Source organism: Oncorhynchus nerka, linkage group LG4, assembly GCF_034236695.1.
Source record: "Oncorhynchus nerka isolate Pitt River linkage group LG4, Oner_Uvic_2.0, whole genome shotgun sequence".
In the NCBI taxonomy this organism is placed as follows: Eukaryota; Metazoa; Chordata; class Actinopteri; order Salmoniformes; family Salmonidae; genus Oncorhynchus; species Oncorhynchus nerka.
Window position 1 is genome coordinate 19,167,733 of NC_088399.1, and position 23,946 is coordinate 19,191,678.

The window sequence follows — 23,946 nt, forward strand, 5'->3', positions numbered from 1 at the left end:
GTGTGTCTTACCCTGATCCTCCTCATGGCTGCTACGATCTCCATACGACTGTTGGGCCTGGGAACATCCAGACTGCCCACATACTGAACAACACACACAAGACATATGTTATAGATAAGACAGGTACACAAAACCCAGTTCTAGATAAGACAATACACTCAACATACAGTTATAGACGCAACAAAACACCACAGTATGTTTTGATAACACTATATAATGCATGACACCTATCCTTGCAATTATCCTGTGTAAGTGGTTATGCATAGCCTAGTAGCCGATTGCAACCAATAAGTAATTATATGTAGCCTTCTAATATTGTTTAGGACTATATAACTAGTTATTGATTTTTTGACTGATATTATACTGCTATACACACTTGTTTTATTATAAGCATCTTGTAGGATGCATCTCAAATCTTCAAACATTGGGATTTGTTATATGTGTTTTACAAACTTAAATGTGTATAATGTTCTGTGTTTTCTGTTTTGCCTCCTTTTGACTAATTCATTAACAATAGTTTGAGTAAGAACCGTCAATATTGAGTACTCTGGTGAAAGTAGGCTACAGAAATGGAGGGAAATGTGAATGTTTGCAGGTTTGGAAAACTTACTCCTAGAAAGCACATTTGCAACATATGGGGTGGGAGAAATTTGACAAATGATCTAAATTCACTGGAAATAAGTCACGTCGTTACCACAAACGTGCACCTGTCCTGAGTTTCATAACGCAACCATGTCAAATTAAATTATCGGCTAGTCCTACCCCAAATGAGACCTTTGAAGTTGGACACCAAAATATAACGCGGCGGCAGAACTGTTTCAAGACGCTCAATGGGAAAGACAATGAATACAGGGAAAACATCAAAGTGCCTTGTTTATTCTAGAAAATGTACATATACATTTCACCTTAGCTTGAAAATGTATCCCGTGTTGGTACGCTTCTTCGTTGTGGAGGGGGACCCGCGAATCCGCGACATCGTCCACCAGATTGTACCTGTTCCGTCCAGGCATCTTCAGTCCTATTCCTCTGGACCTACCAAACGCGAGTGAAGGAAACACTACCAGAGAACGATGTTAACATGGGAAAGAACACACGTTACGAGGCATATCTACCACTGACCCACTGAGATGTGGCACACAGAGTGAGCTCCCCGTGGAGACCTGAGTCCATTGTTGCGATAGCTCCGCGAGAGTGGCGCTCAAAGCGCAGAGAGGGGACCCGTCCACCGAAGGAACAGATTTGGGCGCCTCTTTTTCTTTTATTCCAAGAGCGCCTAGTCTTGCTGCTGACACTCCTTTTGTCAATATAGGGTTCTCTGCTTAGCTAACATAATCAACCCATAGACTGTCCAATACTAAACCACAATAGTAACTTCTCTCATGTAGCCCTAGCATGGGTCTGTTGCAGGTGGCTGTTGGCCGCTTGCTGGTGGATGTCGCTCTGCCGGTGTTTTTGAATCTCGGCCATTGTTGGTAGCGTTGACGCTGAGCCCTCCCGCTTCAAAGCCATAGACGTTAGTTCAGAGCGAGTCCTGATTGGAGCAAAGTTCCAATACATGACGTAACCCAGTGTTTTTTGGAAGCGTCGACAAATAAACACTCAACCATAAATAATAGTACATGTCCCACCCTTTCTGTCCTGTCAAGGCCGTTTCTTTAAAATCATATCACAGTGTAACATGGTTTTTGACTTTATTGATTTCAGATTGTAAAAACTTACCCTGGTGAAGAGCCTATTGAAGCCAACTTTTGATGACCCGTACCACTACACCACTGCCTACAATGTAGCAACTGTAGAGCTTATGCGCTTAGAAAAAAATATGTTATTTGGGGATCTATACATAACGTTTTGGTTCTTTGGACGAGATTAAATAATCCTTTACTTAAAAAGGAAGGATAGATATATTTGATAGGATAGGATTGATAGGATAGATAGGACTACCTACCCAGTGAAGGCAAATAACCTTGAGGGTTCCATCCAATGATGCATATAAACCCTGATTGCTGTGCTATATATTGGCATTTAAGGGGCCATATTGGCACTCCCCAGTAGTAGCAGTCCTCCATAGAAATGAATGGAATTCAACAGTGTTTCAATTAAATGTTTCAAGAGCAAAATGAAGGTTCACCTTCCAACAGGACAACAACCATAAGCACACAGCCAAGACAACGCAGGAGTGGCTTCGGGACAAGTCTCAATGACCTTGAGTGGCCCAGCCAGAGCCCAGACTGTAACACGCTCAAACATCTCTGGAAAGACCTGAAAATAGCTGTGCTTCAACGCTCCCCATCCAACCTGACAGAGCTTGAGAAGATCTGCAGAGAAGATTTGGAGAAACTCCCCAAATACAGGTGTGCCAAGTTCGTAACATCATACCCAAGAAGACTCAAGGCTGGAATTGCTGCTAAAGGTGCTTCAACAAAGTACTGAGTAAAGGGTCTGAACGTTTATGTAAATGTCATATTTCTAAAAACTTGCCTTTTGTTTTGTCATTATGAGGTATTGTGTGTAGATTGATGAGGGAAAACCAATTTTAGAATAAGGCTGTAACCTATCAAAATGTGGAAAAAGTCCATGTGTCTGAATACTTTCTGAAGGCACTGTGTGTGTGTGTGTGTGTGTGTGTATGTATGTATGTATATACACTGCTCAAAAAAATAAAGGGAACACTAAAATAACACATCCTAGATCTGAATGAATGAAATATTCTTATTAAATACTTTTTTCTTTACATAGTTGAATGTGCTGACAACAAAATCACACAAAAATTATCAATGGAAATCAAATTTATCAACCCATGGAGGTCTGGATTTGGAGTCACACTCAAAATTAAAGTGGAAAACCACACTACAAGCTGATCCAACTTTGATGTAATGTCCTTAAAACAAGTCAAAATGAGGCTCAGTAGTGTGTGTGGCCTCCACGTGCCTGTATGACCTCCCTACAACGCCTGGGCATGCTCCTGATGAGGTGGCGGATGGTCTCCTGAGGGATCTCCTCCCAGACCTGGACTAAAGCATCCGCCAACTCCTGGACAGTCTGTGGTGCAACGTGGCGTTGGTGGATGGAGCGAGACATGATGTCCCAGATGTGCTCAATTGGATTGGGGAATGGGCGGGCCAGTCCATAGCATCAATGCCTTCCTCTTGCAGGAACTGCTGACACACTCCAGCCACATGAGGTCTAGCATTGTCTTGCATTAGGAGGAACCCAGGGCCAACCGCACCAGCATATGGTCTCACAAGGGGTCTGAGGATCTCATCTCGGTACCTAATGGCAGTCAGGCTACCTCTGGCGAGCACATGGAGGGCTGTGCAGCCCCCCAAAGAAATGCCACCCCACACCATGACTGACCCACCGCCAAACCGGTCATTCTGGAGGATGTTGCAGGCAGCAGAACGTTCTCCACGGCGTCTCCAGACTGTCACGTCTGTCACATGTGCTCAGTGTGAACCTGCTTTCATCTGTGAAGAGCACAGGGCGCCAGTGGCGAATTTGCCAATCTTGGTGTTCTCTGGCAAATGCCAAACGACCTGCACGGTGTTGGGCTGTAAAGCACAACCCCCACCTGTGGACGTCGGGCCCTCATACCACCCTCATGGAGTCTGTTTCTGACCGTTTGAGCAGACACATGCACATTTGTGGCCTGCTGGAGGTCATTTTGCAGGGCTCTGGCAGTGCTCCTCCTGCTCCTCCTTGCACAAAGGCGGAGGTAGCGGTCCTGCTGCTGGGTTGTTGCCCTCCTACGGCCTCCTCCACGTCTCCTGATGTACTGGCCTGTCTCCTGTCTCCATGCTCTGGACACTACACTGACAGACACAGCAAACCTTCTTGCCACAGCTCGCATTGATGTGCCATCCTGGATGAGCTGCACTACCTGAGCCACTTGTGTGGGTTGTAGACTCCGTCTCATGCTACCACTAGAGTGAAAGCACCGCCAGCATTCAAAAGTGACCAAAACATCAGCCAGGAAGCATAGGAACTTTGCACAACAGCATGTGAAATGTATTGTCAATCAGTTGCTTCCTAAGTGGACAGTTTGATTTCACAGAAGTGTGATTGAGTTACATCGTGTAAGTGTTCCTTTTATTTTTTTGAGCAGTGTATATATACACACATATACACAATGTTTGGCTCACATAATATAATTTAAAAGTATGCATTAGGGTGTGTGTAATAGAATAAACGTGGCTTCCAAAATATTTTTTAAAAAGGAGTACTAAGATGGCTGTGCAGTGGCTTCAATACAGCGCCCCTGTCAGTCCAGGGTTTATATACATCATTGGTTCTTTCCCTACCCTAAAGTGTAGGCCTAATGGGGATTTTACAAATTAACAGCTAACAAAAGCTAACACAATTACATCAAGCTCTAAAACGACAGCTAGCATTCCTTTTTAATTTGTTATAACTGTTTTCCATTGACATTTACATGCATGTTAATGATGCTGCTGCATGATTTTGCCTGGCCAGAAAAACAGTCAGCGGACGTCCCGACATCAGCTCTCTTTGGCAAGGGGAAGATCTAATTCATATTTTGCAATAGTGTTGCTGTCACGTCTTGACCATAGAAAGCCTATATTTTCTATGGTAGAGTAGGCCAGGACTTGACTAGGGGTTTTAGTCTAGTTTATTATTTCTATGTGGGGTTCTAGGTTTATTTTCCATGTTGGGGTTTGTGTATGATTCCCAATTAGAGGCAGCTGGTAATCGTTGTCTCTAATTGGGGATCATAATTAAGTTCCATTTTTTCCACCTGTGGGTTATGGGATATTGTTTGAATGTATGTGTTTTGAGTTCGTGCACATAGCATATCTGTAGTCACGGTTCGTGGTTAGTTTATTGTTTATTTGTTTTTGTCATTGCTTAGTTTCACTTTCATTAAAATATGTGGAACTCAACATACACTCAACATACAGCCTTGGTCCGACCATCATTATTACGAACAACGTGACAGTTGCAGAGGCCTGAGTGGTAAAGACCAAGGTTCTTACACACCCGTGCTGTTGCAAACTAAATGCTAGCTAGAAGCAACAGGAAATAATGTGCTTAATAAAAGCATACACTCTATATATAGAACATTTGAGTCAATTCAACATTTGACTGCAATTCTGATTTTAAAAAACTGCCAATCCATTCCTGCTTGATGACACAAGAGGATGGTGGTTGAACCAACTTCCAAGTAGGGTTGATTTGCAGGTTGACTCATAACCCGCAGTCCCCGCAGTTATATCCGCGTGGTGGGCAGGTTTAGGGTCATTAAATACTGTGTGGATGAAGGGCCGGTGTGTGGCGGGCAGCTTGAATAAAGAGAAAACAGTCTAACTATAGGCTACATTGAGCTTTTTCTTTCATTATTTTTAGGCTTTCTGGCATTATTGTGTAAACTTAAGCTTTAGGGTCTAACTGTAGCTACGCACCAAATAGCCCACACACCAATCACCAAAAGCTTTAGGGTCTAACTGTAGCTACGCACCAAATAGCCCACACACCAATCACCAAAAGCTTTAGGGTCTAACTGTAGCTACGCACCAAATAGCCCAGACACCAATCACCAAAAGCTTTAGGGTCTAACTGTAGCTACGCACCAAATAGCCCACACACCAATCACCAAAAGCTTTAGGGTCTAACTGTAGCTACGCACCAAATAGCCCACACACCAATCACCAAAAGCTTTTGGGAATGGGCAGAAAGTCAGTTCAATTCAATAAGAGAAAAGCTGCAAAATGGAGAGTTGGTGAATAGTAAAAGATAATGACTGCAGTGCCAGCTATGTTTTGTGTGATGATGATGAGGCGCGCTATACGAATTTGGCAGTCACAAGACGGGGACTTCAAATAGGCCTATGGCACGTCAAGGGAACTGTATCCTTTTCTGTTCAGATGGGTTCAATGGAAGCTGAGATCTGGACACTGACAGTCTATAACCTCTTGCATAGCCTTCATTTTTACTCCTGCATAATTAAGCTTTTTTTGCAACATCTTGAGAGAACGAAAATGTGCAGTTAGCACCTTTACAGACGGTCCCTATCTTTATCAGCATCATGAAAGCTGAAAGTATTTAGACCAAATCAAGTATCCATCCAAGCAGACATTAAATCTTATCAGAAACACGTTGAGTCATTTTCACAGCTTTCTATTTCCTTACAACCGGTCAAACTCATTTTATGCAGAAAATCTTTCCCGTTTTTTAGTTATTGCATTCTCCCCAGTCCCTAAACATCTTTCCTGTTATTTAGTTATTGCATTCTCCCCAGTCCCTAAACATCTTTCCTGTTATTTTTAGTTATTGCATTCTCCCCAGTCCCTAAACATCTTTCCTGTTTTTTAGTTATTGCATTCTCCCCAGTCCCTAAACATCTTTCCTGTTTTTTAGTTATTGCATTCTCCCCAGTCCCTAAACATCTTTCCTGTTATTTAGTTATTGCATTCTCCCCGGTCCCTAAACATCTTTCCTGTTGTTTAGTTATTGCATTCTCCCCAGTCCCTAAACATCTTTCCTGTTTTTTAGTTATGGCATTCTCCCCAGTCCCTAAACCTCTTTCCTGTTATTTAGTTATGGCATTCTCCCCAGTCCCTAAACATCTTTCCTGTTATTTAGTTATTGCATTCTCCCCAGTCCCTAAACATCTTTCCTGTTATTTAGTTATGGCATTCTCCCCAGTCCCTAAACATCTTTCCTGTTGTTTAGTTATTGCATTCTCCCCAGTCCCTAAACATCTTTCCTGTTATTTAGTTATGGCATTCTCCCCAGTCCCTAAACATCTTTCCTGTTGTTTAGTTATTGCATTCTCCCCAGTCCCTAAACATATTTCCTGTTATTTAGTTATTGCATTCTCCCCAGTCCCTAAACATCTTTCCTGTTATTTAGTTATGGCATTCTCCCCAGTCCCTAAACATCTTTCCTGTTTTTTAGTTATGGCATTCTCCCCAGTCCCTAAACATCTTTCCTGTTATTTAGTTATGGCATTCTCCCCAGTCCCTAAACATCTTTCCTGTTTTTTAGTTATTGCATTCTCCCCAGTCCCTAAACATCTTTCCTGTTATTTAGTTATGGCATTCTCCCCAGTCCCTAAACATCTTTCCTGTTATTTAGTTATTGCATTCTCCCCAGTCCCTAAACATCTTTCCTGTTATTTAGTTATGGCATTCTCCCCAGTCCCTAAACATCTTTCCTGTTGTTTAGTTATTGCATTCTCCCCAGTCACTAAACATCTTTCCTGTTATTTAGTTATTGCATTCTCCCCAGTCCCTAAACATCTTTCCTGTTATTTAGTTATGGCATTCTCCCCAGTCCCTAAACATCTTTCCTGTTATTTAGTTATGGCATTCTCCCCAGTCCCTAAACATCTTTCCTGTTATTTAGTTATGGCATTCTCCCCAGTCCCTAAACATCTTTCCTGTTATTTAGTTATGGCATTCTCCCCAGTCCCTAAACATATTTCCTGTTGTTTAGTTATTGCATTCTCCCCAGTCCCTAAACATCTTTCCTGTTATTTAGTTATGGCATTCTCCCCAGTCCCTAAACATCTTTCCTGTTATTTAGTTATGGCATTCTCCCCGGTCCCTAAACATCTTTCCTGTTATTTAGTTATGTCATTCTCCCCGGTCCCTAAACATCTTTCCTGTTATTTAGTTATGGCATTCTCCCCGGTCCCTAAACATCTTTCCTGTTATTTAGTTATTGCATTCTCCCCAGTCCCTAAACATCTTTCCTGTTATTTAGTTATGGCATTCTCCCCAGTCCCTAAACATCTTTCCTGTTGTTTAGTTATTGCATTCTCCCCAGTCCCTAAACATCTTTCCTGTTATTTAGTTATGGCATTCTCCCCAGTCCCTAAACATCTTTCCTGTTTTTTAGTTATGGCATTCTCCCCAGTCCCTAAACATCTTTCCTCTGTGAAAGAAGCAAAGATGACTTTAACAACGTCAACTAGATAAAAGCATTCATTCCATCCATTTATGACATTCCAGTGAGCAAGGCTTTATTTTAGTCTTCTAGGGCAACATTTAGGCTAATGACAGAAGAGAAGCTGCATGTATATACAGTTGAAGTCGGAAGTTTACATACACCTTAGCCAAATACATTTAAACTCAGTTTTGCACAATTCCTGACATTTATTCCTAGTAAAAATATCCTGTTTTAGGTCAGTTAGGATCACCACTTTATTTTAAGAATGTGAAATGTCAGAATAATAGGAGAGAGAATTATTTATTTCATTCATCACATTCCCAGTGTGTCAGAAGTATACATACACTCAATTAGTATTTGGTAGCATTTCCTTTAAATTGTTTAACTTGGGTCAAATGTTTCAAGTAGCCTTCAACAAGTTTCCCACAATACGTTGGGTGCATTTTGCCCCATTCCTCTTGACAGAGCTGGTGTAACTGAGTCAGGTTTGTAGGCCTCCTTGCTTGCATGTGCTTTTTCAGTTCTGCCCAGAAATTCTCGACAGGATTGAGGTCAGGGCTTTGTGATGGCCACTCCAATACCTTGACTTTGTTGTCCTTAAGCCATTTTGCCACAACTTTGCAAGTATGATTGGGGTTAATATCCATTTGGAAGACCATTTGCAACCAAGCTTTAACTTCCTGATTGATGTCTTGAGATGTTGCTTCAATATATCCACATCATTTTCATACCTCATGATGCCATCTATTTTGCGAAGTGCACCAGCCCCTCCTGTAGCAAAGCACCCCCACAACATGATACTGCCACCCCCGTGCTTCACGGTTGGGATGGTGTTCTTTGGCTTGCAAGCCTCCCCCTTTTTCCTCCAAACATAATGATGGTCATTATGGCCAAACAGTTCTATTTTTGTTTCATCAGACCAGAGGATATTTCTCCAAAAAGTACGAGTCTGGCTTTATGGCGGTTTTGGAGCAGTGGGTTCTTCTGACTGCTGATCGGCCTTTCAGGTTATGTCGATATAGGACTCGTTTCACTGTGGATATAGATACTTTTGTACCCATTTCCTCCAGCATCTTCACACAATGTCCTTTGCTGTTGTTCTGGGATTGATCTGCACTTTTCACACCAAAGTACATTAATCTCTAGGAGACAGAACGCATCTCCTTCCTGAGCAGTATGAGGGCTGCGTGCTCCCATGGCGTTTATACTTGCGTACTATTGTTTGTACAGATGAACGTGTTACCTTCAGTTGTTTGGAAATTGCTCCCAAGGATGAACCAGACTTGTGGAGGTCTACAATTTTTTTCTGAGGTCTTGGCTGATTTCTTTTAAATTTCCCATGATGTCAAGCAAAGAGGCACTGAGTTTGAAGATAGGCCTTGAAATACATCCACAGGTACAGGTACACCTCCAATTGACTCAAATGATGTCAGAAGCTTCTAAAGCTATGACATAATTTTCTGGAATTTTCCAAGCTGTTTAAAGGCACAATCAACTTAGTGTATGTAAACTTCTGACCCACTGGAATTGTGAATTATAAATGAAATAATCCGTCTGTAAACAATTGTTGGGAAAATGACTTGTGTCATGCACAAAGTAGATGTCCTAACCGACTTGCCAAAACTATAGTTTGTTAACAATAAATTTGTGGAGTGGTTGAAAAATTTGTTTTGATGACTCCAACCGAAGTGTATGTAAACATCCGACTTCAACTGTAATTATAGACAAGTTGACTAACAACCTGCCTACCAAAATGTCAAAAATGATAAGCAGAAACATATCTGCTGAAAACTCCTGCACCCCCTGTCAAAACAAATCGTTCAGCTGTTTCTCAATGGCCTACAGCCATTTTTTATATTTGCGGATTATAGACCATTTATGCTCGCTCTGAAGATGCGATCCGTAGGAATCATACGGATGCAATTGCAGAGCCTCTGGAGGCTTGCTGAAGCCAAATCGAGTTCTTATTATACATCATTTATTATAAATAATTGATACATAATCTACCTCCTCTCAAGTCAGCAACAGTCTTCTATTGGCTTCATGAAACATAGGCTAGTCCCTCAATCGACTCCACACTGAAATAAAATAAACAATTAACTATTTTCCAATGTCAGGCTGGGTATGTAGCTCTTTTTGACATATCCCACAATAAAAAAATTAAGTTTATTTGAGAGTTAGCTGGCTAACTTGTAAAGTGGCGAATAAAAGTAGCCTTTTCTGTCTAGCTAGCTGCTTACAAACGTGCTCAAAACACTTTATCTAGCCTATAGTTTATCATATGACTTTGGATTCATATATTTGAATTAAATAAATCAACTTTGCTTACCTTAACACATTGAAAAATAACTTGCTTATTGGTAAGAACAGAGCAAAAGACACTAATGGACAAGGTATATCATATTGCATTGGTAAAGTTGACATGGACTATCATTGGGCGGCAGGTAGCCTAGTGGTTAGAGCGCTGGACTAGTAACTGAAAGGTTGCAAGATCGATTCCCCGAGCTGACAAGGTAAAAATCTGTGCATATTTCTAAACTATCTTTGCATATAATGACAATCAATTCTAAAAAACATTGCTGATATTCTTGTTTATTAAATGATATTCTTCACTCAAATGATGACTATTTAATAGCAGTAGCATTCATAAATTGCACAGGCTTCTATATGGAACCATTTTGGTTCAATGAAGAAAAACCTCTAGGGTTCGGATCAAAGAACCCTATAAAAGGGTTCTATTTAGAACTTTTAGGAGTTCCATATATGAAGCAAACGATACCCCTTTTGGTTCTATAAGGAACCTTTTTTCTACAGTGAGGGTAAAATAGCTTAGTAACAATGTAGCACACAGTGTGAACAGTACCAACTATGATGTTAGCATTCAAGATACAGACGAATCAGAAAACAAAGAGGTGAAGCTGTTCCCAGGGTGAATAATGAAGGGATGTATGGATTGAATATGGCCTCATTTTTTTTCCATTTTTTTTTCACACACACACAAAGCAAATATTAATTTAAAATATGTGTTACATTTATTATAAGCTACCAATAATTCATTGGATAGCATTTAGAATCAAGTCTTAAGCTTTTTATCAGATCAGGCTCGAATTTAATCGGAATCAATCACAAGTTTACTCAGGTGTCATATACATGTGTAATGAGCCTAATCAATTGATATCTGGCATTTTAGCTGCAAATTTCTTTAGTGACAGGAGCACCAGGGGCTCCCGAGTGACGCAGTGGTCGAAGGCGTCACTACAAAACCTGGTTCGATTCCAGGCTGTATCACAACCGGCTGTGATTGGGAATGAATTTGTTCTTAACTGACTTGCCTAGTTAAATAAAGGTTCAATAAAAATAAATAATAATAAAACAGACATATGCAGAAAGAGGCGAGTACAGACGCATGGCTAAAGTAGTGCAGGCACGCCCTCTACTGGTCAGATATAGATCTGCTCCAAAAGGAGGCTCAGCAGCAGGTACACCAGTGAGGTTTCGGTACATCTTGGACTGGTAACTCCGATAGACCTAGCTACTCAAACATAAAACTACAGCTAAACTAAAACACAACCAGCTATAACACACGACACACCATGTTCTAAAAAATAAAAGTGTTTAATACAAACAAAGGCCTTTCCAGTGATGTACAACTTTGATAAATCCTCTTTTCACTTCTGTACAAATCAAAATGTAGTTTTCATTACACCTCACAAAATAGTTTAAAATAATGGTTCAAACAAAAACCCTGTACATTTATGTCAGTGCCATGATACTCTTAGGGAAACATAATATAAAACTCTGAATGTGAAATAAGGTGCTTCGTCATAAGGTGCCCTGTACATTGGGGATTCCCTCTCAAAGGTAAAGTAAAGACAGTGAACTGGATCATTACCTATTGACCGTGTTTGTATGTACCGGTCAGTATTGATGCTGTACTCCATATTCGTCCATGATGTCTGGTCTGGGCATGACCAGGCCTCTCTCCTTCAGGGCCAGGTGTTTGGTCTTCTCTGCCTCCTGCCTGCTCTGCTGCTGCAGTCGCTGTTCCTCCAGGATGTCCTCAATACACACCTGCTGCAGACTGGTGTCACTCTCCTTCTCCAGGTCCTTCACAGGAGTGGACACACATTCAGACATCAGTGTTTGTGTGTGTAGGAGAAGGGGGAAGTTGCATCCCAATATGGCGACCGGAGAATAGGCGATTGAGCGAGTGGAAAGCAAATCAGTGGGCGAGTGGAAAGCAAATCAGTGGGCGCGTGGAAAGCAAAGCAGTGGGCACGTGGAAAGCAAAGCAGTGGGCGGGCGCGTGAAAAGCAAAGCAGTGGGCGCGTGGAAAGCAAAGCAGTGGGCACGTGGAAAGCAAAGCAGTGGGCACGTGGAAAGCAAAGCAGTGGGCACGTGGAAAGCAAAGCAGTGGGCACGTGGAAAGCAAAGCAGTGGGCACGTGGAAAGCAAAGCAGTGGGCACGTGGAAAGCAAAGCAGTGGGCACGTGGAAAGCAAAGCAGTGGGCACGTGGAAAGCAAAGCAGTGGGCGAGTAAAAATAAAATTTAAAACATGTATTACTTTTTTTTTATTTTATTGCTCTGCTATAGGTTAGATGGTTTTGACTGAGCTGTGTTTAATTGTTCTTCCGTTTCCTACCATGAAATTACCTTACATTGAGCTACCTTACCACAAGAGTTCAGACTTCTGTTAAGAAGCCTGAGTCGTATGTGTCCGAGTCGTATTTCACTGTTAGTTTTAGACAAATAATTGTAAATGTTCAGTTATAAAACTGACAATAGTTTATTTTTTAGTATTGATGGGTCTACTGTTGCTTCATGCGTTGTATGCATGTGCTTACTGTGACTGCCACTCTGATATTGGCTAATAGGTAGCTACTTCCCGCGGCGTTGCCAGACAGTAGCACTTGTCAAGTGGGAGCAAAGGGCACTGTGTCCCGGTGTTGTTGCCATTCATGTCCTCCCCATTGAGTAGTAGACTGTATATACAGTACCAGTCAAAAGTTGACACGCCTACTCATTCAAGGGTTTCTCTATTTTTACTATTTTCTACATTGTATAATAATAGTGAAGACATCAAAACTATGAAATAACATATATGGAATCATGTAGTAACCAAAAAGTTTTAAACCAATCAAAATAGATTTTAGGTTTCTCAAAGCAGCCACCCTTGGCCTTAATACCAAGAGTGTGCAAAGCTGTTATCTTCTCAAGCCAGCTTCACCTGGAATGCTTTTCAAACAGTCTTGAAGGAGTTCCCACATATGCTAGGCAGTTTGGCTGTTTTTCCTTCACTCCACAATCCAACTCATTCCAAACCCTCTCAATTGGGTTTAGGTTGAGTGATTGTAGAAGCCTGGTCATCTGATGCATCACTCCATCACTCTCCTTCTTGGTCAAAGCCATTACATAGCCTGGTGGCGTGTTGGGTCATTGTCCTGTTGAAGAACAAATGCGCAAACCAGATGTGATGGTGTATCGCTGCAGAATTCTTTCGTAGCCATGCTGGTTAAGTGTGCCTTGAATTCTAAATAAATCACAGACAGTGTCACCAGCAAAGCACCCCCACACCTCCTCCATGCTTCACGGTGGGAACCACACATGTGGAGATCATCCGTTCACCTACTCTGTGTCTCACAAAGACACAGTAGTTGGAATCAATCAGTCCTCATGAGTGCCAGTTTCATCATAGCGTTTGATGGTTTTTACAACTTGAAGAAATTTTCAATGTTCTTGAAATTTTCCAGGTTGACTGACTTTCATGTCTTAAAGTAATGATGGTCTGTCATTTCTCTTTGCTTATTTGAGCTGTTCTTGCCATAATATGGCCTTGGTCTTTTACCAAATAGGGCTATCTTCTGTATACCCCCCTAACTCGTCACAACACACCTGATTTGCTCAAACACATTGAGGAAATCAATTCCACATATTAACTTAACAAGGCACACCTGTTGATTAAAATACATTCCAGGTGACTACCTCATGAAGCTGGTTGAGAAAATGCCAAGAGTGTGCAAAGCTGTCATCAAGGCAAAGGGTGGCTACTTTGAAGAAACAAATATAAAATGTATTTTGATTACTACATGATTCCATGTGTTATTTCATAGTTTTGCCATCTTCACTATTACTCTGAAAACTTTTGACTGGTACTGGATGTATCAAGGTGACAACTAGATGGTTATCAATATGAGTTATTTCTTGTGTAGGCTGCTATCATACTTGAAATAAAATCATGTGAGGGAAAAAAAATGGCCACGTAGCTACTGACCCGACACCCAGTAGGAATCACTTCAAGTCAGCAGGCACAACACTGGAGTACTGGTCGGCGGCTTACTATCGACTCGTAGTGCAGCCCAATCAGCCACAAATAAACGGTCTTGAGTGGCAACAAATCTTCCCATTTGGCCGATTCACTTTTCATACACCCATTCCCGAGTGGCGTAGCGGTCTGAGGCACTGCATCTCAGTGCTAAAGGCGTCACTGGTTCAAATCCAGGCCGTGATTGGGAGTCCCATAGGGCAGCGCACAATTGGCCCAGCATCGTCCGGGTTTGGCTGGGGTAGGTTGTCATTGTAAATAAGAATTACAACTACACATACTTGGAGTGTAAGGGGATCTGTGTGTGTTTGTTGCAGACTTACGATCTCCCCCAGGAGGACTACGTTCTCTCCCCTGACGATAAAGATTCCTCGAGGGATGTCTCCATACCTCTTGCCCACGTGGATCCTCTCCACCGTCTGTTGCAGCACCAGGTTGGCTACACACACACAAAAAATGCTTGCTTGCTTTCCGACTATGTTGTATGCAATACTATGGTATTGCAATGCAATGGTTGGAATACTTACATACCAAACTGATCAATGCTTCTGAGAAAGCCGATCAACGTTCTTCCATCTCTGAGCAGGACGAGATGTTTTTCTGTCAATTCAAACAGGCAGCAAAATCATTGTATATTTGATGCAATTACTATGGTTTTAACTGTGCATTTTTGTTGGGGGTTTATGAAAAGAGATCATGATTATTGATGGTTAGATTAGTAGCCTACTGGTCATGCTCTGCTTCCAATCGCGGCCTACAGCCGTTGCCCCTGACCTAGGGAGGTAGCTATGTTGACAGTTGATTTCCCTGACCTAGGGAGGTAGCTATGTTGACAGTTGATTTCCCTGACCTAGGGAGGTAGCTATGTTGACAGTTGATTTGATAACAGTGTTCAGGTGTGCACTCATCTAAGTGTCAGGCGCACACATCAAGTCCTCTGGTAATGCCATGTGTTTGCATGTCATGTTGGCGCTGCTTTACAAGCTGTTATCTAACAAATATATCAATGGACATTATTTCTAAAAACCTCTACCAGAACCAACCAACGGTAAAAACCGGTGCATCTCGACACAACACCGGCTAGCGGTGTTAGCATGCCTTGGAATGGCCATGCAGCGTCATCGACTTACTATCGATATCCTCGATGAGGCTGGCTGTTCCTGGCATGTAGTTCATTTTTGGTCGGCTTGTAAATCTCATGTACACGATGTTTGGTGCGAATTTAGAGGGGTTATTTGCTGTTGTGTCACTGTCCTTTCAGGCCATCGGACTCTCGTGCAGTTCGGTTTGGGCGATAGTGAAACACTTCCTGTTATGTAATGTACGCACAAGACAGTTGGGTAGCCCCGTTCTCTGCTACTATTGGTCAAACCAAATTTGACGCCGCTTGAAGTTTTAATTCTAGAGTGTTATTACAGAATAGATGTATTTGTCTGTAGGTTATAATATTAAACCCAAATAGACACCAGTAATTATATAATCTTCAACAACAAAAATCCACCCACTTCTTATCCCCGTACAACACCATGGTTGTCACTAGTTACCACAGCCACAAAGTAAAAATTGTCCTAATTTAAGGTTAGTGTTAGGCATAAACAGTGTCGGATTTAGGCATAGGCGACATAGGCAGGCGCACAGTGCGGCATCTTGCCGGATATGGCACAGGGGCCCTGCACGAATTATGTTCAGAATGGTGTCATTTACGCGATCGTTTTTTTATCACTCATTTTACCTTTATTTAACTAGGCAAGTCAGTTAATAACACATTCTTATTTTCAATGACAGCCTAAGAACAGTGGGTTAATTGCCTTGTTCAGGGGCAGAACGACAGATTTTTACCTTGTCAGCTCAGGGATTTGTTCTTGCAACCTTTCAGTTGCTAGTCCAACGCTCTAACCACTAGGCTACCCTGCCTCCCCACTTAATGTCAATGGTATCATGTCACCATGTGGGGCTGTTGGTCAATTAACCTTGTCGGAGTAGGTGCCCTGTTTCTAGTTTGTGAGCTAGGCAGGCTACTGCCTGGGAAGGTCTCCCACTCAGAAGTATGAGATGGGGCGGAGGCGGGGGCGAGAGTAGGTTGACCTCAGGTCTCCCCACTGGAAGCCCAAGGTACCGTGAGCAGGGGAATCTATCAAATAGCCCACCTCTACATTTGTACAGGACTAATTACTTATTTTTTATATTTACGAGTCTTATTTTTATATATATTTATATAGTTTTAAATGTTTTGATAATTTATTTGTGTTATTCCAAATGTCTGAATAAAAATTACAGTTAGTGCAGAATGGTGTTTTGGGAGGGGGGGTTCGCCCAGGGAGCCATACAAGCTAGAACTGCCACTGGATAAGGTTAGCAGTGTGCTTAAAGTTAGGGTTAGGCTTCAAATCTGATTTTGAGTAGAGAACTTGTATAAATAGGTGGAGTTTAGCCATAATTATGACTTTGAGGCTGTGGTAACTCGGGACGACCCAGTACCATACTTGATTGGTTTCATCATCTCATTCCACAGTTACGCCTCAATGATGTTACTCTTGCTGCGGGCGATTCCCTGATCGACCTCTACGCAGACGACACCATTCTATATACTTACGGCCCGTCCTTGGACACTGTGCTATCTAACCTCCAAACGAGCTTCAATGCAATACAACACTCCTTCCATGGCCTCCAACTGCTCTTAAACGCTAGTAAAACCAAATGCATGCTTTTCAACCGTTCGCTGCCTGCACCCGCACGCCTGACCAGCATCACCACCCTGGATGGTTCCGACCTTGAATATGTGGACATCTATAAGTACCTAGATGTCTGGCTAGACTGTAAATACCAATTTGTACCAATTTGTAAGTCGCTCTGGATAAGAGCGTCTGCTAAATGACTTAAATGTAATGTAAATGTAAACTCTCCTTCCAGACTCATATCAAACATCTCCAATCGAAAATCAAATCTAGAGTCGGCTTTCTATTCCGCAACAAAGCCTCCTTCACTCACGCCGCCAAACTTACCCTAGTAAAACTGACTATCCTACCGATCCTCGACATCGGCGATGTCATCTACAAAATTGCTTCCAACACTCTACTCAGAAAACTGGATGCAGTTTATCACAGTGCCATCCATTTTGTCACTAAAGCACCTTATACCACCCACCACTGCGACCTGTATGCTCTAGTCGGCTGGCCCTCGCTACATATTCGTTGCCAGACCCACTGGCTCCAGGTCATCTACAAGTCCATGCTAGGTAAAGCTCCGCCTTATCTCAGTTCACTGGTCACGATTTCAACACCCATCCGTAGCACGCGCTCCAGCAGGTGTATCTCACTGATCATCCCTAAAGCCAACACCTCATTTGGCCGCCTTTCGTTCCAGTTCTCTGCTGCCTGTGACTGGAACGAATTGCAAAAATCGCTGAAGTTGGAGACTTTTATCTCCCTCACCAACTTCAAACATCTGCTATCTGAGCAGCTAACCGATCGCTGCAACTGTACATAGTCTATCGGTAAATAGCCCACCCATTTTTACCTACCTCATCCCCATACTGTTTTTATTTATTTACTTTTCTGCTCTTTTGCACACCAATATCTCTACCTGTACATAACCATCTGATCATTTATCACTCCAGTGTTAATCTGCAAAATTGTAATTATTCGCCTACCTCCTCATGCCTTTTGCACACAATGTATATAGATTCCCTTTTTTTCTACTGTGTTATTGACTTGTTAATTGTTTACTCCATGTGTAACTCTGTGTTGTCTGTTCACACTGCTATGCTTTATCTCGGCCAGGTCGCAGTTGCAAATGAGAACTTGTTCTCAACTAGCCTACCTGGTTAAATAAAGGTGAAATAAAAAATAAAAAAAAATTTTTAAAAAGAGAGTATAATCATGTGTACATTTACATTTACATTTAAGTCATTTAGCAGACGCTCTTATCCAGAGCGACTTACAAATTGGTGCATTCACCTTATGACATCCAGTGGAACAGTAGTGCATCTATATCTTTTAAGGGGGTGTGAGAGGGATTACTTTATCCTATCCTAGGTATTCCTTAAAGAGGTGGGGTTTCAGGTGTCTCCGGAAGGTGGTGATTGACTCCGCTGTTCTGGCGTCGTGAGGGAGTTTGTTCCACCATTGGGGGGCCAGAGCAGCGAACAGTTTTGACTGGGCTGAGCGGGAACTGTACTTCCTCAGTGGTAGGGAGGCGAGCAGGCCAGAGGTGGATGAACGCAGTGCCCTTGTTTGGGTGTAGGGCCTGATCAGAGCCTGGAGGTACTGAGGTGCAGTTCCCCTCACAGCTCCGTAGGCAAGCACCATGGTCTTGTAGCGGATGCGAGCTTCAACTGGAGTTTGACCATGGATGGAAATTCTGGCCATTATCTACTTTTATAAAATACAAATATATTACTGTCTTAACCTTTCTTCCTGCTTCTATTGGTCTACACATGCTTCCCTAAGTTCCCTCAGAGACTATACCATATGGACTCATTTAACCCAAACATCTGCCTTCCTCTGCTGGAACATACACTGAGTGTACATACACTGAGTGTACAAAACATTAAAAACACCTACTCTTTCCATTACATATTGACGTCACCTGTTAAATCCACTTCAATCAGTGTAGTTGAAGGGGAGGAGAAGGATGTTAAGCCTTGAAACAATTGAGAAATGGATTGTGTGTGTGTGACATTCAGAGGGTGAATGGGCAAGACAAAAGATTTAAGTGCCTTTGAACGGCAACACTGCTGGGTTTTTCACACTCAACAGTTTCCCGTGTGTATCAAGAATGGTCCACCACCCAAAGGACATCCAGCCAACTTGACACAGCTGTGGGAAGCATTGGACTAGCATCCCTGTGGAATGCTTTCAATACCTTGTATAGTCCATGCCCCTACACAGTGGCGATTTTAGCATGTAAATCTTGGTGGGGCAAACACACAAAAAATGTGGGATGCTTGCCAGAAAAGCCACTACACAACACAACACTAAACAATACATTAATTACACTATAACAGTGACAAACGGTGCCCATAAACTGTTAGGGCCTACATAAAGCTGTCCCAACAGCAGAATCCCAACAGCAGAGTCCCAACACCCTACCACTGCTACACCTGGCTATCATCCGAGCCTTGTCTGGCAGCGAAACAGTTCATTCAGCTTCATTACTGCCTTTAAAAAAACATAGCTGATACGGCTGACTTGCTTAAACAAATGTGATTTCTACTGACAATTGAGATGTACAAACTATGGCATAAGGGGACGACGAGCAGATAAGAGGCAATCCGTAATTTAGATTAAGACATTAATGAGCAAGTGACGACGGACATAGTCAATATAACTATGTGTTCAGCACTTTTGAAATGTACAACGACAGAATTCAGAACGTGGGCCGTTCTTACAACGTACCAGTCAGAACCGTAGGATAAATAAATGGGGTATATAAACAGACAATGAAAGCTCTTACAATATTCGATGAGTACATTTCTCTAAAACAGGTTATAGGCTATTTGTGCACCACCAAGTTAGAACAGTGGGTGAAATTAAGAGGTGAAAATAGACACAATTATTAGGCACATTGAATGTTGTTTGGGTCTTTACGTGTCAAAAAAGATACACGTCATATAACGCTATTTGACGCGTTAAATAACATAATTCTATTATAGAATGTTGTGTGAAGCCATTACCACAACTACTAACGTTTTGTGTTTACAATACCGCGTTGGTGAAAATAGACCAAATTATTAGGGTGAGGCACATTGGTGACTAACAGCTTACTACACAACATACGTACACTTAGTATTACTTTCTTAGCTACAGTGTACATATCTCCCTGGCATATTACATCATTTATGCAGCAGCATACAATACATTTTGTGAAGGTGGCGCAGCGGTCCTTGGTGGGCAAATTTTGTCTCAAACTTTGACATGAAAGTCTGCAATTCTCTGGATTTATGGTTGGAACTCTGAAAAAACACAGCCATTGCATTGAATAGCAGGCTAACATTGGTGTTTTTTTGCAATGCTTGCAGTTAGCCACTGATTCATTCCAAACTACTCATTGTTGTTTAATCTTTATGTACAATGGCCAATGAGCATGGATACTTTTTATCTATAATTTCTCTTCATTATTTATCTTCAATGACAAGGATTAAAAAGGATTTGCCAGTAGATTGTCGACTTGATGATAACTGATGATGACTGCTAGCTAAGACTTTGAAAGTAAGATGTTGACATGATCAGTCCAATCAAAGCTACTGTAAATATAACGTGATTTGATGTCATTCTATCTGTGGCCAATGACCTTGAGCCTTCTTGGATGGGTGCTTCTAATATAACTCTATGGCAGAACTCAAGGGGCTAAAATTTTAGAGCTCTAACCTTAGAATTGGGGATAACGTACTGTCCCATGAGTGACAGAAAACTGAGCCAATCATGAGAGAAAACTGAGCCAATCAGGCGCAACGCTCTGTATTTTCTGCTGGCTAGCCCCACCACCACAGAAAGCACTGAGCTAGGCTGAAACACAATTTTGCATCTGCCTTACTCAAGAAAACAAAAAAGAGACAGTGTTTGTATGCGGCTTTATTAACTTAATTAATTATAAATTTTTTACATTGTTTGCAAACTGATATGTGACACGTATTAATGCCAAAATAACAAGCAAAACAGATTATTATTATTTTTTACCTAAAAGTGTTCCTAATGTTTTGTACAGTCAGTGTACAGTAGGCCTACTCATGATTTCACAAAGATGGATGCATGCAGATAACCTGTCTGACAGCAAATGGAGAGTTGGGGGCACTAGTCGCCAAATTCAATTTCCATGGATATATCCTAAGTAGGTAAACATCTTATAGGCCTACATTTATATCCTCAAACTAACTCGGTATAATTGAAGGATGTGCTTAACTATCTGTTAGTGCTTAGGCCTATAGTTTACATTGGCATTTGAGTAATTTAGCAGACACTCTTATCCAGAGTGACTTACAGTTAGCTAGGTGGGAAAACCACATATCTCAATCATAGTAAGTACCTTTTTTCTCAATAAAGTTGCTATAGGCAAAGTCATTGCTAGTAGGGAAAAAAAACTAAAGTGCGAGTGTTTGTTCACAAAAGGCAAGATATTATTTTTTTTGGGGGGGGGGGTGCAGGATTATTTAAGATACTCTTTTAAGGGGTATGGTTTCAGATGTTTTCGGAAGAGGGGCAGGGAGAAGCTTGTTCCACCATTGGAGTGCCAGGACAAAGAAGAGATTTGTCTGGGCTAACGGGGGCTGCCCTACCGTAGGGGTAGAAGGACCAGGAGAGAAGAGGTGGCAGAACAGAGTACTCAGGTTGGGGTGTAGAGTTTGAACATAGCCTGAAGGCAGGGAGGGGCAGATCCCCTTGCTGCTCTGTAGACAAGCAGCATGGTCTTTTAGTGGATGCAAGTCAGTGGAGTGTGCAGAGGAGTTTGTGGTCTTTGGTTCAATGTTTTTACCCTCTGAGTTGTCCTGAGCTGCGGAGGAATCACTGTACTGCTGAACATCTTTTCACTTTGATGCTCAGGGTTTGGGCCCTGAGAGATGGAGAGAGAGAATGAGTAGGAAACCCAGATACCCAGCTCACACTGCAGAGATGGAAGAGAGAGAGAGATCTACAGAACCCCAGCTCACACTGCAGAGATGGAAGAGAAAGAGAGATCTACAGAACCCCAGCTCATACTGCAGAGATGGAAGAGGGAGAGATCTACAGAACCCCAGCTCATACTGCAGAGATGGAAGAGAGAGAGATCTACAGAACCCCAGCTCACACAGCAGAGATGAAGGAGAGAGAGACAGAACCCCAGCTCACACTGCAGAGATGGAAGAGAGAGAGATCTACAGAACCCCAGCTCACACTGCAGACATGAAGGAGAGAGAGAGACAGAACCCCAGCTCACACTGCAGACATGAAGGAGAGAGAGAGACAGAACCACAGCTCACACAGCAGAGATGAAGGAGAGAGAGAGAGACAGAACCCCAGCTCACACTACAGACATGAAGGAGAGAGAGAGACAGAACCCCAGCTCACACTGCAGACATGAAGGAGAGAAGAGAAAGAGACAGAACCCCAGCTCACACTGCAGACATGAAGGAGAGAGAGAGACTGAACCCCAGCTCACACTACAGACATGAAGGAGAGAGAGAGACAGAACCCCAGCTCACACTGCAGACATGAAGGAGAGAGAGAGACAGAACCCCAGCTCACACTACAGACATGAAGGAGAGAGAGAGGCAGAACCCCAGCTCACACTACAGACATGAAGGAGAGAGAGACCGAACCCCAGCTCACACTGCAGACATGAAGGAGAGAGAGAGAGACAGAACCCCAGCTCACACTGCAGACATGAAGGAGAGAAGAGAGACAGAACCCCAGCTCACACTACAGACATGAAGGAGAGAGAGATAGAACCCCAGCTCACACTGCAGACATGAAGGAGAGAAGAGAGAGAGACAGAACCCCAGCTCACACTGCAGACATGAAGGAGAGAGAGAGACAGAACCCCAGCTCACACTACAGACATGAAGGAGAGAGAGAGAGACAGAACCCCAGCTCACACTGCAGACATGAAGGAGAGAGAGACAGAACCCCAGCTCACACTGCAGACATGAAGGAGAGAGAGAGACAGAACCCCAGCTCACACTGCAGACATGAAGGAGAGAGAGACAGAACCCCAGCTCACACTGCAGACATGAAGGAGAGAGAGAGACCGAACCCCAGCTCACACTGCAGACATGAAGGAGAGAGAGAGACAGAACCCCAGCTCACACTACAGACATGAAGGAGAGAGAGATAGAACCCCAGCTCACACTGCAGACATGAAGGAGAGAAGAGAGAGAGACAGAACCCCAGCTCACACTAGACATGAAGGAGAGAGAGAGACAGAACCCCAGCTCACACTACAGACATGAAGGAGAGAGAGAGACAGAACCCCAGCTCACACTACAGACATGAAGGAGAGAGAGAGAGACAGAACCCCAGCTCACACTACAGACATGAAGGAGAGAGAGATACAGAACCCCAGCTCACACTACAGACATGAAGGAGAGAGAGATAGAACCCCAGCTCACACTGCAGACATGAAGGAGAGAAGAGAGAGAGACAGAACCCCAGCTCACACTGCAGACATGAAGGAGAGAGAGATACAGAACCCCAGCTCACACTACAGACATGAAGGAGAGAGAGACAGAACCCCAGCTCACACTACATACATGAAGGAGAGAGAGACAGAACCCCAGCTCACACTGCAGACATGAAGGAGAGAGAGAGACAGAACCCCAGCTCACACTACAGACATGAAGGAGAGAGAGAGAGACAGAACCCCAGCTCACACTGCCACAGACACCCACAACCCAGTCTTAAAGACATTTAGATAAAAGTCCAGATATAAACTCCCTTTGCCTAAAAAAAATACACAGCTCTTGAGACTAAAATAAATAGTCATAGATACAATAAACATAGTCTGTATCCACACAGGAAACAAACCCTGGTCATAGACATAGTTCAAAAACCACAATGTCCTCTAACATGAAGCTGCTTTACCGGAAGACTGATGGTTTTAGGTCAACTCATTCCATGATGTCATGATACATTACCACTGAGCTATACAGTACATTATATTGTTCACTCCAAGTCAGGAAACTATTTTTGATTCATCAGAATTTCCCACACAAACCCACAGAACATAGAGCTCACAACATTAG

General features: G+C 42.6%; 2 protein-coding genes across 2 annotated transcripts in view; both read right to left on the reverse strand.

Moving 5' to 3' along the window:
• The window catches only part of si:dkey-34e4.1 (carboxyl-terminal PDZ ligand of neuronal nitric oxide synthase protein), a 260,757-nt gene extending 258,146 nt beyond the window's left edge, over positions 1 to 2,611 (reverse strand). The window contains exons 1-2 of the mRNA XM_065017303.1: positions 906 to 2,611; positions 12 to 83 (exon numbers count right to left, since the gene is read on the reverse strand). Of these exons, the coding sequence (XP_064873375.1) occupies positions 12 to 83; positions 906 to 1,010 (177 nt within the window). The 5' untranslated portion in view covers positions 1,011 to 2,611. The remainder of the gene's footprint in view (positions 1 to 11; positions 84 to 905) is intronic.
• An 8,893-nt stretch (positions 2,612 to 11,504) lies between these two features.
• LOC115128853 (U6 snRNA-associated Sm-like protein LSm1) lies at positions 11,505 to 15,551 on the reverse strand. Its single transcript, XM_029658978.2, has 4 exons — positions 15,362 to 15,551; positions 14,763 to 14,831; positions 14,555 to 14,670; positions 11,505 to 12,015 (listed from the first exon to the last, which is right to left on the reverse strand). Exons 1-4 carry the CDS (start codon positions 15,429 to 15,431, stop codon positions 11,827 to 11,829), a joined length of 444 nt encoding a protein of 147 aa, XP_029514838.1. The 5' UTR covers positions 15,432 to 15,551; the 3' UTR covers positions 11,505 to 11,826.
• Between the last annotated feature and the right edge of the window lie 8,395 nt (positions 15,552 to 23,946).